At 39.3% G+C, this 14,657-nt stretch overlaps 1 protein-coding gene across 2 annotated transcripts; it reads right to left on the bottom strand.

The window, feature by feature from the left end:
* Positions 1-8,533: 8,533 nt before the first annotated feature.
* LOC147614098 (cationic peroxidase 1-like) lies at positions 8,534-10,051 on the bottom strand. Of its 2 annotated transcripts, none has more exons than XM_086780395.1 (4): positions 9,725-10,051; positions 9,446-9,637; positions 9,164-9,326; positions 8,534-9,048 (listed from the first exon to the last, which is right to left on the bottom strand). In XM_086780395.1, the coding sequence occupies exons 1-4, from the start codon at positions 9,959-9,961 to the stop codon at positions 8,651-8,653; spliced, it is 990 nt and encodes a 329-aa protein (XP_086636521.1). In that variant the 5' UTR covers positions 9,962-10,051; the 3' UTR covers positions 8,534-8,650. The 2 variants fall into 2 exon arrangements, with proteins under 2 accessions (XP_086636521.1, XP_086636519.1); XM_086780393.1 differs by having other exon boundaries at positions 8,534-9,063.
* Positions 10,052-14,657: the final 4,606 nt, after the last annotated feature.

The raw sequence follows: 14,657 nt of genomic DNA on the forward strand, positions 1-14,657 counted from the left end.
GATGTGGATGTGGGTATGGATGTGGATGTGGATGTGGATGTGGATGTATGAATGTGGATGTGGATATGGATGTATGGATGTGGATGTGGATGTGGATGTATAATTGTGGATGCGGAAATGGATGTATGGATGGAGATGTGGATGTATGGATGTGGATGTTGATGTGGATGTATGAATGTGGATGCGGATGTGGATGTATGAATGTGGATGTGGAAATGGATGTATGGATGTGGATGTGGATGTGGATGTATGAATGTGGATGTGAAAATGGATGTATGGATGTAGATGTGGATGTGGATGTATGGATATGGATATGAATGTGGAAATGGATGTATGGATGCAGATATGGATGTGGATGTATGAATGTAGATGTGGATATGGATGTATGGATGTGGATGTGGATGTGGATGTATGAATGTGGATGTGGATGTATGAATGTGGATGTGGATATGGATGTATGGATGTAGATGTGGATGTGGATGTATGAATGTGGATGTGGAAATGGATGTATGGATGTAGATGTGGATGTGGATGTGGATGTGGATGTGAATGTGGAATTGGATGTATGCATGTAGATATGGATGTGGATGTATGAATGTGGATGTGGATATGGATGTATGGATGTGGATGTGAATGTGGATGTGGTGTGGATGTGGTGGATGTGGATGTATGGATGTATGGATGTGGATGTGAATGTGGATGTGGATGTGGTGGATGTATGAATGTGGATGTGGATATGGATGTATGGATGTAGATGTGGATGTGGATGTGGAAATGGATGTATGGATGTAGATGTGGATGTGGATGTATGGATGTGGATGTGGATGTGGATGTGGATGTGGATGTGGATGTGGATATGGATGTATGAATGTGGATGTGGAAATGGATGTATGGATGTAGATATGGATGTGGATGTATGAATGTGGATGTGGATGTATGAATGTGGATGTGGATATGGATGTATCGATGTAGATGTGGATGTGGATGTGGAAACAGATGTATGGATGTAGATGTGGATGTGGATGTATGGATGTGGATGTGGATGTGGATGTATGAATGTGGATGTGGATGTGGATGTGGATGTATGAATGTGGATGTGGAAATGGATGTATGGATGTAGATATGGATGTGGATGTGGATGTGGATATGGATGTATGAATGTGGATGTGGATATGGATGTAGATGTGGATATGGATGTATGAACGTGGATATGGATGTATGAACGTGGATGTGGAATTGGATGTATGGATGTGGATGTGGATGTGGATGTATGAATGTGGATGTGGATGTGGATTTATGAATGTGGATGTGGATATGGATGTGGATGTATGAATGTGGATGTGGATGTGGATGTGGATGTATGGATGTGGATGTACGAATGTGGATATGTATGTGGAATAATGAATGCGAATGTGTATGTGAAAGGATGTGACGTCGATATAAGTGAATGGATGAGATGTGATGACATGCGAATCAGGACGTGAATGAATGAAATGGGATGTGAGTGAATGATATGTGATGTGAATGAATCTGATGTGATTGGATGAGAATGGGTACACATATGAATTGAATGTGGAATAAGTATTGTGGACTGATGAGGGATAATGTGGAAAGACGAGAGTTCATTATAGAAACTGTAATTGTGACCTGTTTGTAAAAGACTGTTTTATGTCAAGAATGCTGGGGAAGCATTTTGACCGTCTTGTGAATAAGGTCGTGGAGACCTAACTGATAAAGTTGCAAAAGCTGACGGAGAGTGAACGGAGGACGTCTCGCGTAGCAAGGTCAGCTGAGGTCTTGACCAACCTAGGTTCGATTTAAATGGTGAGCTTCCGGTACGGTGGATGAGAGATCAAGGAAGCGGCCTATGAGTGAAGTGCTAGGTGACTTGCGAAGGATCCTAGAGGGTGCTGACCATATGGTGCTTGGGCTCTGGGTCGCCGAAGATACCCACACGTGCGTCATGGAAGATATTAGAACAATGAGTAAGAGTTGTTTTCTGAAACCGGGCATGGATCTGGTCAACTGACCTTGCTGGTCCTCAACGGATGAGTCCATTGCTTTTTTTTATATGGATCTGTTGGTTGATCTTGCTGATCTTCAATGGAGATTCCATCTTAATTTTTATAAGTGAATATATTGCTGGGTACTATGAGCTAGGAATGAAAAGGCCCCTGAGTGGACACGTGGTGAGCGTTCTGGTTGCCAATGATGCCATAGATACTCCGATGAAGGAATGATTGAAAATTAAGATTCAACCAAATATTTTGGAGGACTGTGATCAGTGATACTGTGGTTTCATTAAATGATTGTTTTAAAGATGGCTGAATCTGTGAAAAAGGCAATTTCATATTGGGTGTGTAAGTGGCATGACTGGTGTTAAATTTGCATGAATATCGGACTAGCGGCCCTGGAACTCTTTTCCCTGCTACCGGGGACAAAACCTAACCAAATTCTAAATTGGATCCCATCACTACAGTGGTTGGTGGTTGGCTAACCCATGGGACTGGGTTAGGCTGGACTGATGGATCCGTAAATTGAGACTCAATTCTGTTATAATACGATAGATGAGGTAAATCCCGGATAGTAATTATTCTATGGATAAGCATCAACGGCTGTGCCTCTCGATGGGGAAAAAAGCGTTGATCTCTATGATCCCAGTGCAAGTTTCTTCCTTGATCTAATCGAGTGTCTTTATAGGTTTGGTCGGATCAGTTTGGTCAGTAATGACCTTGACTACGTTAGAGAAAAAAAAGATCCTAGAGGAATCACCCGTGCTTTCCAGGCAAGGGAAGTTTTTTCGGGTTCGGTTTTGGAAGAACCGAAAGGGATTAGTCTCCTGTTCGGATATCCGTGGGTGAGGCCCCGAGTGAGAGGACCCTGCACTGCGCAAGGAGTGCTACTTCCGCTGCTAGCACCCCCGAATCCGTTGTGTAGATGGAGGCAGGGATCTTTCAGCTGGTATCGGAGTAAATTGGCTAATGAGGATCAACTGAGAAGCCAAAAATGTCAAAAATTTATGAAGTAACAGTAAAAGGTTGGAATTGTGTGATGAAATTCATACAAATTGGTATTCAGACTAAGATTCGTAAATTGGTAATTGGGTCTTCAGATGGAAGTATCGCAATTGTATGGAATCCCTGACTTGCTTGAGGCCTAGACATGATGGTATTTACCTTATAGTTCCAAGGACCGTGACTACCCGTATATACCGAGAGTATAACTGCAGCTCTTTATTGGCAGTATATACGAGTAAATCTAAGACCTTGAAATTATAAGTAAAAATGCTATCCGGATGATGAACTCGAATGTGGTTGATATGCTTTTATAATTCTGGTTGAGAATTGATGAGTTGATTTGGATTCTGATTGGAAAAAGATGATTCTTGAATTTTGGTTAGAAAGCGTTAAGCTGAGCAAAAACCACAATGAGGATGAATAAGACAAATCCCTGTGATAATGTTCGTAACTGAAATGATGATAATGCCTTCAGCAAATCACTATGAGATTAGTGGATTGTGCTATCAGATTGCTACTGTTAACCCTTGACCCGGTGGATCAAGTTAAGGGATGAAAAATTGACAATTTGCTTGACTGAAATTCCCGTGGAGGAATGTTCAGAAAGAAATTTTTCGGTCTAATGGACCATTATTGTGTTAAAGATATGAATGATATGATCTGAATGAATTGTTATTTAATGATGAGTTCTATATAAGGGATATTTTTCCCAAGATTCTATTGGGTTGACCTCAATATAAGGAACCCCATAATAAGTTGGATCTTAAGGGAAAGAGTTGTCCTCTACTTTGTGAGATGAGGACATCTCGCGTTTTTTAAGTGGGGTAGGATGTAAGATTCCTCCCCCCAGCTTTTGAGGTATACATGAGTAAGAACCTCCCTTTCTGATCTTATAATTATTCCCCTCTCTAAAATAAAAGAAAGATTCCGTTTTATCCTGTTTTGACCTAGAGAGAGAAAATGTCTAGAGAGAGGTAGTCCAAAATTGAGATATTTTTGGATATAAAAATCCTCCTAGTGTCTAAAATGGGTTCCCTTGAAACAAAAATTCAAAAAGAACTTTCCAATGTGCAATTGGAATTAATTGGGAAATAGGTATAAAGGACCTTAGCCTAAGGGTCTAGATTTTCAGAAATTTTTGGATTATGGTCCAATTAAGGTTCCTATGGGCCAATAGGATCAATCCATGTGTGGGGAGGAGATAAATCCAATTCGTAAAAGAAGATACCCAAAAATGAGTGAATGCCCACATAAGATGAAGAGTTGACTATGTACAAGGTTTATTAGTAAAAGACTATGAGTATTACTAAAAAAATGAGATATTTTGGGTATAATGATTCCATTTTGACACATGTGTAAGGAAGGGGAATCCCTTTAGGGAGGCGCCTACTTCACATGCTTGAATGAGTTTTAAACTCAAAAATAATGTGATATTTTTATCTCTCCTCTCTCTTGGATCAAACCAAATCAAAAGGGAACCAAACTTGAAAAATTCTAGAAATTAGTTGGACTTGGTTAGAGGCCTCCCTCTCCTATAAATAGATCCTTAGCCCTTTCTAAAAAAATACGAGAACTATACTATGCCAGTATTATACTGAAATAATGATAATTTTTACTATTCTCTAAAATTCTCTCCAAATTGAAGAAATTGGAGCTTCCCTCTTTCTTCAATCTCCATTGGCATCAACATACCAAACCAATTGATTGATTGGGGGCCTCTACCATGATCAAAGAATCAAGCAAATTGTAAGGTAAAGGGTGAATTTTGATCTTTTTCTATAATTTCTCAATGTTTCTCTCTTCTCTCGCCTCTCAAGCTTGAGAAGCTTAATTGGAATGGCTTTTTAATGCTATTGAAGTTAATTGACGAATGGTAGTAAGGAAATACATAAATTTCTATTTATGCTTAACTTTAATGGTTTTCATGTAATTTCTCTCTCTCACTCAAAGAATAGTCATTCCCATGACCTTTCTCAATCCAAATGAGGCTTCTCATGAAGATTTTCCCTAATCCAAGAATAAATTCTATGCTTGTTTAATTGGAGGCCAAATTAATGGTGTTTTTATGCTTTTAAGTTAGTTATTTCATGAAAATTTATGATTCAATCCATAATGGGTTAATGATCCAATTAGGGATCATTCTAATCATATCCATAATGTTAAAGTTCATTCTTTTAGAATAAATTGAGATCTATCAGTAATAGCAGCGGAGCTATGGTAAAATTTTTGTAAAAATTACACATAAAACATTTTCATTCAAAGTATGAAAAGAGGACTTCCTACCATATTCTAGGAATTATCATCCTAGATAAACTGATTGATTCTCATTGTAATCATAGAAATATTGATTTTTAGGTTTATGCATAATTAATGAATTTTTAGATAAATTTATTTATCTATGAGAAATAATTAAATGTTAAAAGAGGAATTCCCATTACAATTGGAATTCCATGATTGGATGGAAAAAGAGAATTTCCTATCATGGGCCTAGGCACATGAGGTTAGGGTCCATTTACATATGTTGGTCACATGAGGCCCTAGGGGTATAAATAGGAGATTACTATCATGTACTAGGATCTTTTACTCATTTTATGACATTTGGACATCTACTTTCCCTGGAACATGATATTTCCAATCATTCATTCATCGGTGTACTTATGGCATCATTGGCAACCAGAACGCTCACCACCTGTTCACTCAAGGGCCTTTTCAATAGTTCCTAGCTCATAGTACCCGACAATATTTTCACATATAAAAATCAAGATGGAATCTCCGTTGAAGATCAGCAAGATCAACCAACAGATCCATATAAAAGAGCCATGGACTCATCCATTGAGGACCGACAAGGTCAGTCAACCAGATCCATGCCCGGTTTCAGAAAACAACTCTTGCTCCTTGTTCCAATATCTTCCACGATGCACGTGTGGGTATCTTCGGCGACCCAGAGCCCGAGCACCGTATGGTCAGCACCCTCTAGGATCCTTCGCAGGTGACCTAGCGCTTCACTCATAGGCCGCTTCCTTGGTCCCTCATCCACCGTACCGGAAGCTCACCATTTAAATCGAACCGAGGCTGGTCAAGACCTCGCCAATTTTTGTAAAAGAAAGGGGGGGCAGTTGGGACCCAATATGGTGTTTCTTTATTGCATCTTAATTTTTTTTGGCACGCTCCTCGAGGTCTACGGGTTCCTGTCTTAGCCATCTCACCGACATGGAAGTGGTAGTGGAGTAGTGGTAGCCATCATCGACATGGTAGTGGTAGTGGAAGTAGTGGTGGTGGTGGTGTTAGTTGTGGAACTAGTATTTTTGGAGATGGTGGTGGTAATGATGCTCAAACTTCAACACATCATAGTCCTACCCCCACTCCTCTTCCAAGTTCTGTTGAGGGCACTCTTGGGTGCCACTTTGAGCCCCACTCTGGCACCACTCCCTGAGGTATATTCTTTATGCTTGCACTCTTGTTACTCCTTGCTCTCTCCATCATTACTCCTATAGATGCCATGATGACGACCATCACTAAGGATGAGTATGGTGGGAGGGTCGTGATGCATATACATTAGCTTTACAGTGTAGACGTTGGCCACGACATCCTCATAAAGTGGCACACTAAACCTACCAATAAAAATAACATTGTCAAGCATCTCTATATGGAGTCCACTCTGTCATGTTTGAGAACAAGTGTATTAAAAGACTAAGGTCATGTAAACATGTTGGAATTCGTGGTGCTTATGCTAGATCAAGATGAGTGGACGAGAGAGACCCAAAAAATACAAGAACAAATCTTGTTTATTAAGTTGCTTATGTATACACTACATAATGCCTTCTAGCTTCACCTTTAAATAGGTGAGCTAGTGAACCATAAGTCCATTCAGGGTGTGTGTGTGAATGGACTTATGGTCCACCAGCTCACCTATTTAAAGGTGAAGCTAGAAGGCATTATGTAGTGTGCAAAGGCCAAGTTGTATGCATAAGCAACTTAATAAACAAGATTTGTTCTTGTATTTTTTGGGTCTCTCTCCTCCACTCATCTTGATCTAGCATAAGCACCACGAATTTCAACAAAGTGGATGCTCAAGAGGATAAGAGACTTAATGCGCCATCGAAGTGCGAGATGAAATCAAGAAGCAATGAAGAAACCCATGTATCCTGAAATTGATGACTAGAGAAAGGCTAAGGCCGAGCTCCATGACACCCATTTATAAGGATAAGCAACAACAAGAGGCCACTAAAGCATGCCTCGAAGGTTTAGGGAGTTCTCATCCTGGGCACTAAAGTAGTAATACCGGGAACTTATATTTTATGTAAGAGCTTCACTTATATTTTTTGTAAGAATTTCACTCATATTTTATGTAAGAGCTTCACTTATATTTTATGTAAGAGATTCACTTATATTTTTTGTAAGAATTTCACTCATATTTTATGTAAGGGCTTCACTCATATTTTTTGTCTTGAATTTCACTCATATTTTTTGTAAGACCAGGGTGCAAATATTTTTGCACATATGTTGTTGATAAATTTGGTAATGTTTGCACATTCATTGTCCTTTCTATATTAACTTTAAAAGCTAATGTATCTATTTTGTCAGTACGTGGTTAGGTACTATGGGTAGTATGGGATAGGTTGGGGCAAACTATTGCCCCAACCTATTAAGCTAATTAATGTGTCTATTTTCTAAGTGCCTAGCTAGGTACTATGGGTAGTTGGGGAAAACTATTACCCCAACTTGTCCCATTCTTCCCAAAACTTATTCCCTAGTGTTGGTATAACCCCTCAAAATAAGCATAATCAGTGTTAGTATAACCCCTCAGAATAAGTTAGCATAACAAGTGTCTGTATGCACATCGGTTTATGCATCGGTACATATCATACCAATGTCGGTATATACAAGTTGGTATATGCATCGTTCACACCGACAACAACTATAATTTTTCCTAGAATGTCGATATACACATTAGAATGCGTATACTTACGGTTCGTTATCGACATTTATACCGAGGTGGTCACACCAATGCTGGAGCTAGTTTGGACAAAAAAATTGTAAGTATAGACCATTGGTAGAAGCATTGATATTGGGTGGATCTCGTAGTGGTTGTTGATAAAAGAGACATTATGCTAACAAATGATCATCACATGTGCAATATTTGTTTAACTAGAAATGAAGGCTTGCAAAATTCACACTCCGACCAAGGAATTGGTGAGAAATAAGACCTCAAAAATGAAAATTTTCCAACGGTAAGCACAAAGTCTTGCTAATATAATAAGGCGCTATTTTTATCTACACATATATAAGATAATCATCTCGGATTCTTAGTAAAAAATTGTTAATTTGTGTGACTCACTTGGAGCATCAACACATGCTCCATGCTAGTGATGTACCATATGCATAAAGTGTATGTATATTTTGATGTATGGGTACTTGTCTTTGGCTTTTTTCAAAATGGTTTTTCATTATGGTATAGTAATTACTTTCTATTTTCATCTAGGCACATCCTCTTAATTTGCAATTATTAAATGATGAAACACATTGGGGGATTTTCCCTAATCCAAATGAAACTTATTGCATAAATTTGTATACATTAGAAAGTGGGTTTGCTGTAGTGTCCACCAGGTCACCATGTTTTTCCTCACGCGACTTCAGTTTACAACACGGCAATTCGTGCGTATCTGACCAGCGGTACCGGTGAGGGGGTTCAAGTTGCCCATGGCGATCATGGAAGTGGGGAAGTTGGTGAGAAAAGATCGAGCGCTTTGGCTATAGTTTTGAACGATGGCGATGGTAGAGCTACCGGAGGTGGAATAAAGCTCCTGGTCGGAGCTAAGCAGCCCTTTGTTGTTTACAAGATTGGTGTAGTAGCAGTTGTCGAAGCGAGTGGGAGTGTTGACATCCAAAGGTGAGAGGTTATCGTCGCTTCCGTTGGAGGGGCACACACCTTGCAGTTTTGAGAGATACGTTGTGTCCAAGGTAGAGTCAGGTTCCCCATTACCAGTCTCGTCATATAGCCGTTGCCTGAAGTTGACGCAGCGGGCTTGACCTATTGTGTGAGCACCTGCAGTAAATACGTTATACTCTAATCTGCGTTATAAGTTTTGTTATTAACGTTGTCATTATATTTGCTGCTGATGATTAGCTACGACAGAGGTCATCACCTGAGAGGGTTACGAGGTCTTGGACGGAGAGACCCTGGGCTTGGAATTTGGCGATGAGAGAACTCACATCCTCTGTTGGGCCCGGAAGGTTGTTGGCTTCGGAGTAGCTCGCTGTGGTAGAGTCTCGTCTGCCCAGCAGCACGCTCCAGCTAGGGCCTCCACTCTACCAAAAGAGGACGACGTTGATGCATCAATATTGGTTGATGATATGGTTGGGATCACGACTTATTTATCTAAGTGTATAAGCTCACATTCAGCAAGTATGATTAACAGCTAAATTACCAGCACTACCCCATCACGGGCTGCCAAAGCCAGGATATCGGCGCATGAAACCACTCCAGGGCATGAGGACTCCACGTTGGCCTTGATGGTGTCTACCACGTCAAAACCTCGGAGGGAGTTGTTGTTGGGGAAGGCAGTCTTCTCTCCTTGGAAGGTGGAAGTATCGTCCAATAGAACGGAGCCATCGCAGCCCTACAATAGACACGACACAATGAGTTGCTTACACCAGCGAATTAAAACCTAATTGGCATCTTACGTGGCGCATGCATGCTCTCGGACCTGAACAAAACAGTCGTGGAAAAACAGCCGTAGTATGGAAGCCGCCATCCTAGTTTCCTGCTGAACGGCAGTCTTCATGCTGCTGCGCACAATCGACTGCACATTCGGGCACAAGCTGTTGTAGAAGTCGGACGTGAGTTGCCCATGAGTACACACAATCAGGCCATAAACACAAAAGATTGCTATGAAACGCAGGATTGAGCAAGCCGACGAATGCTTCGTTTGGATGTCCGTCATTGCAGCTTCAGAACAGCAACACAATCACAGGCGTGGACTTAATTTCAGAGCTAGTGAAGGTGGAGTCGAAGTGATTAAGAGTGGTTAGATCTGCAGGAATGGATCGCTTTTTATAAGGGCGAGCAGGGATTGACTCCAAGAGCTAAACCCAGCTGCAGCTGACTTTGGGAGAGAATTAGTGGAAAGGAGGACCCACCTCAAAACTAACGCGCTGGAGTTAAAAACATGTCGATGCGCTGTGACATGGAGATTGAAAGGTCGGCGGTGTGCGCACAATTGACGCAGGTAAACCTATTGATGCTATGCGACCACCTTGAGAACACTACGTATTCATTTTGGTATGTATTACTATTATTATACTAGTATCATGCAGCGCGCCCGCAGCCGCCTCGCGCACTGTGTGTTCTCATCATCGTCGAAGTGCATGACAACTCAAAATGGCATCCGCATCATTGCATCCACGACTTAGATAATCATTTTTCACGATTACATCCCGAGTCAGAGGAGAGAAAAGTTAAAATGAACACTTGCATTTTCCAATTGAAAGCCACGTTCGACCCAGCGTCGGAGTCTCATTGGAATGTCCGTCGTTCTTTATTCTTGTTAAAAGAGCGGAAACGTTTTTCACATTTAAAGTTAAAGTATCACGAATCTGAATCCTGATTGACCACTATAAGTCAACCACACTTGCATTTATTCACATTGACTATTTCTTGTAGGCCTTGCCTTCGAGAACACTGCTCCAAAAGAAAAAAAAAAGCTTTTTCAACACTTAAAATTAAAAAGGAACGTTAACCACGATCGGCACTTGAAATCACTAGAAATCATACAAATGCAAGGACTTATAACTAAAATGTGCAAATTTCAACCCGGATTTCTAAATTTCAGCTGGAAAAAATACACTACAGAACGGGTTATGTGAACACTGTTCTCTAGAATCCACGTCTATTAATAATTAAATACGTCTACTTATAGAATGATACATATATGTGTGTGTGCATACTATATACACACTTTGATGCATGCACAGTCATACGCATTGGCTTCTTTCATTCGTTAGCATAAATCCATACGTAAGCAATACATAGTGGCTTCTTTCATTCTAATGTAATGATAAATGATTCATTGCTTTTCTCTATATGTGTGTACACATCTACATGCATATGCCAATTCATAGATGCACACATTTATGCACATGTATGCTTGGAAAGGCAATAAATTGAACTTCAAACTCCATTCTAGTTTTGTGTATTTGTTTGAATAGGGGACTTGTTTTTAAGAAAATTTCAAACCAATTGAACTATGCCAAGAGACATTCCTCAATTTTGAACTTCAAACCTCATTTTCCCTTCTAGGTTGTCTTATCCATATTCTTCCCGGCCAAATCTATCTCTTTTACTATACCCTCGTAAATAAGCATTGCAATAGCATCATAAAAAGGGTGGCAATAACGCTATAGAATTATTGCTTTTGGGGACACTTTAAATGTTCAAAAAAGTTTAGGCAAAGTGGAGTACACTACAATTACAAGCATGTTCCCTCGGAGGGGTCACTATATGTAAACCCTTTGTATCACGTGCATTCAAGGCCTACTTTTTTGGGTGAATTTTTCATGAATAAAACACATCCTTTTTCTATTTAACCTGTGAATAACCCCTTTAAATGGTACCCTTCTGTATGAAAAAAAATGTTTTAAACAAGGATTTTAAAAATCCCTTTTGTTGAACCCACATGCTACGCTTACATATTTATGAGTGACCCCTCCGAGCATGCTCCACTCTACCCAATCATTTATGAGTCACTATATGTAAACCCTTTGTAGTATCACGTGCGTTCAAGGCCTACTTTTTTGGGTAAATTTTTCATGAATAAAACACATCCTTTTTCTATTTAACCTGTGAATAACCCCTTCAAATGGTACCCTTCTGTATGAAAAAAATGTGTAAAACAAGGATTTTAAAAATCCCTTTTGTTGAACCCACGTGCTACGCTTACATATTTATGAGTGACACCCCTCCCCCCCCCGAGCATGCTCCACTCTACTGAATCATTGTTTTTACAATTTTAGTAACCAAAACAGTGCTCAACAACCAAAAACCACACCTAATAATTATAAAAAATTAACAATAACTTCGCGACTATAAATCATTACTTATAGAACAATGGCAAAAGGAAAAGGGACTTGGAAATGGGGAGCTGAGTCACCAAAGGAATGTGGAAGGAGCTTGGATGCCTCCTTAGCGAGGTAAAAAAATGGTATACTATGTCTCGTTTTCCACCCTTTCCAAAACTCTTCTTATTCTCACAGAAAGAAAGGAAGGATTACAACCGTCATATGGAACTTACCTTACTGCCAAGCTTGATCATCTTATCGTCCTGAACCTTAACTTGTGTAGATTCACTCTCCTCAAGCCTATACTCTGAGCTGTTGCCCATAGAGGCTACTTGCAAGGGTAACTCTTCTCCACGTTGTAAGATTCCTCCCCAGCCTCTCAAGATATCCAGCATCTTTCCCTGTAATCAATCCCCTCTTCAGAAATATAAAAGATCTTGTCTCTGCCTGTTTTGGCATAAAGAGAGAAAATATTCTAGAGAGAGAATATTAAGATTTTGAATATTTTTAGATAGAAAAATTTCTCATAATGTCCAATTAAGGTTCCTATGGGCCAATAGGATCAATCCATGTGTGGGGAGGAGATAAATCCAATTTGTAAAAGAAATTATCCAAAAATGAGTAAATGCTCACATAAGATGAAGAGTTGACTATGTACAAGGTTTATTAGTAAGAAACTACGAGTAATATCAAAAATATGAGATATTTTGGGTATCCAAAAATGAGTAAATGCTCACATAAGATGAAGAGTTGAATAAGGATAAGGCTAATAGTTAAAAAGGAGAGATATTTAGAAGTAAATACTCACATAAGATGAAGAGTTGAATAAGCTATCAGAAGGCCTGTAAATATTAATAATTCAATTAGTAAAATTACATTTTTGATGTAAATCATCTAAAATCTATAAGAACTAGTGTACCTGTAATGGTGCATCTATGGAAAAGAACATTGGATCACTCTAAGTATGGAAAGATCAAATTTTTTTATTTCATCATATTTTTATTTAATTTTGATTAATTTGACTAATTTATATTAATTTAAGTTATATGGAGTTAATTTAAGTGCATGTGTACTTTCTATTAGTTGCTTGATCTCATTTGAAGTATCTTATCCCCCCAAATTTGCTCTCCGAGAATTGTCCCAGTCCAACATAAACTAGACAAAACTGGACACCCTGATCTTGCAACAACCTGGATTAGCTTATGGAAATGAATAGAAAAGAGATAAAAGGTGTAGAGATTAATGGGTATAAGTAAAATAAGAGTTAGCATGAGTGGCTCAATGGAAACATGGAAAAGAAAGAACTTAGCTCTAATACTAATGTAATGTTCCTTGCATTATAGGCTTGAGGACTTTTAAGACTAGTACTTTGATTCTCCACCCAACCATATCCCAAATGGATCCTAAACTCATGGTTATATAGGCGTAAGTGGTGCATGACCTTAAAACTTTAGCCCCTTGACCTTTCATTGGCTAACATTGCTTTTTCTCAATTAGCCAATGTTTCTTCAGCTGTCCCTAGAAGGGGGAGCTCTCTTTTGTGTCCCTTGAGCTTCCATTGTTCATCTTTTACTTCCCCTTTTACTTTAACTTTTATGCCTACTAACCATTGCCTAGGTATTTCATATTTCAAATCCCTTGAACCTTATTTATATGTAAATCTTTTATATATAAATAATCTTTCTTAGTCTTACCTTTTAGTGTTTCCTATCAGTCTCAGGTGCTCTAGGGAGAATCACCTTACCATCACGTCTACTCCATGCCCATAAGTGCTGCATGTGATACACCTCTTGTAGATCATTCCTTTGTGCCTTTTTCTCTTTAGCATATGTGATGATTTTCCAAACAATATCGGTTGTGTTCTTGAATATGTGCATAGGATCAAGAAGATGATTGACTACAAGATTACTCCAGTATGTAGATGGAAGATGGATAGTCGCTTCTTTTTGGGGGGTGAACAACTTGGATCCACTTCCCATGCCCTACTCCAATCACTTAGCTTTAGCAAAAAAGGAGGCCTACCTAGAAATATCTCTTGCAACTCATGGTTGTCATCAGGGAGATACTTTTTATGACCCTTGTAGATAACCTTCCTCAAAGATGTTGAGTATCGGGCCTCTAATCCAAGCCCACATATAGGGCATGCATTATAACCATATATTAACATTATAATCATTGTGATGAGATATGTAAATAATGTGAGATTTACAATATAAAAATTGTAGAATAATTAACTTACCAGAGCACTGCCCATATCTCGACCAATCATGCATGCTCCACATAAGTATTCCTTGCACTATTGCAGCTCTTTCTCCAAACAGCTTTGACACATCATGATCTTGGATACCATCCCATAACGTTCGTAGCTTGTGAACTAATGGAGCCAAGAAGATGTCCATGTTCTTAACCTTGTACTTCCCTTGAACTATTAAGGAAAGTAAAAGGTGCCCCTTCTTTATCAGTAACCATGGTGGCAGGTTATAGTTACCTAGGCAAACGAGCCATGTACTCCATGATGAACTTCATAAGCCAAATGGATTGACTTCATCCATTGCTAGTCCGAGAAGAATGTGACGAGGCTCT

The sequence above is a fragment of the Cibotium barometz genome, chromosome 42 (assembly GCF_041138505.1).
Source record: "Cibotium barometz isolate CiBa-2024 chromosome 42, ASM4113850v1, whole genome shotgun sequence".
In the NCBI taxonomy this organism is placed as follows: Eukaryota; Viridiplantae; Streptophyta; class Polypodiopsida; order Cyatheales; family Cibotiaceae; genus Cibotium; species Cibotium barometz.

What these genes read in the sequence shown, in the direction of transcription:
- LOC147614098 (XM_086780393.1), bottom strand. Translation starts at nt 9,961, where the DNA reads ATGACGGACATCCAAACGAAGCATTCGTCGGCTTGCTCAATCCTGCGT. An exon ending in TCCACGACTGTTTTGTTCAG is followed by an intron (nt 9,638 to 9,724) that starts GTCCGAGAGCAT and finishes TGTCTATTGTAG; the next exon opens with GGCTGCGATGGCTCCGTTCT. An exon ending in AGACCTCGTAACCCTCTCAG is followed by an intron (nt 9,064 to 9,163) that starts GTGATGACCTCT and finishes TATTTACTGCAG; the next exon opens with GTGCTCACACAATAGGTCAA.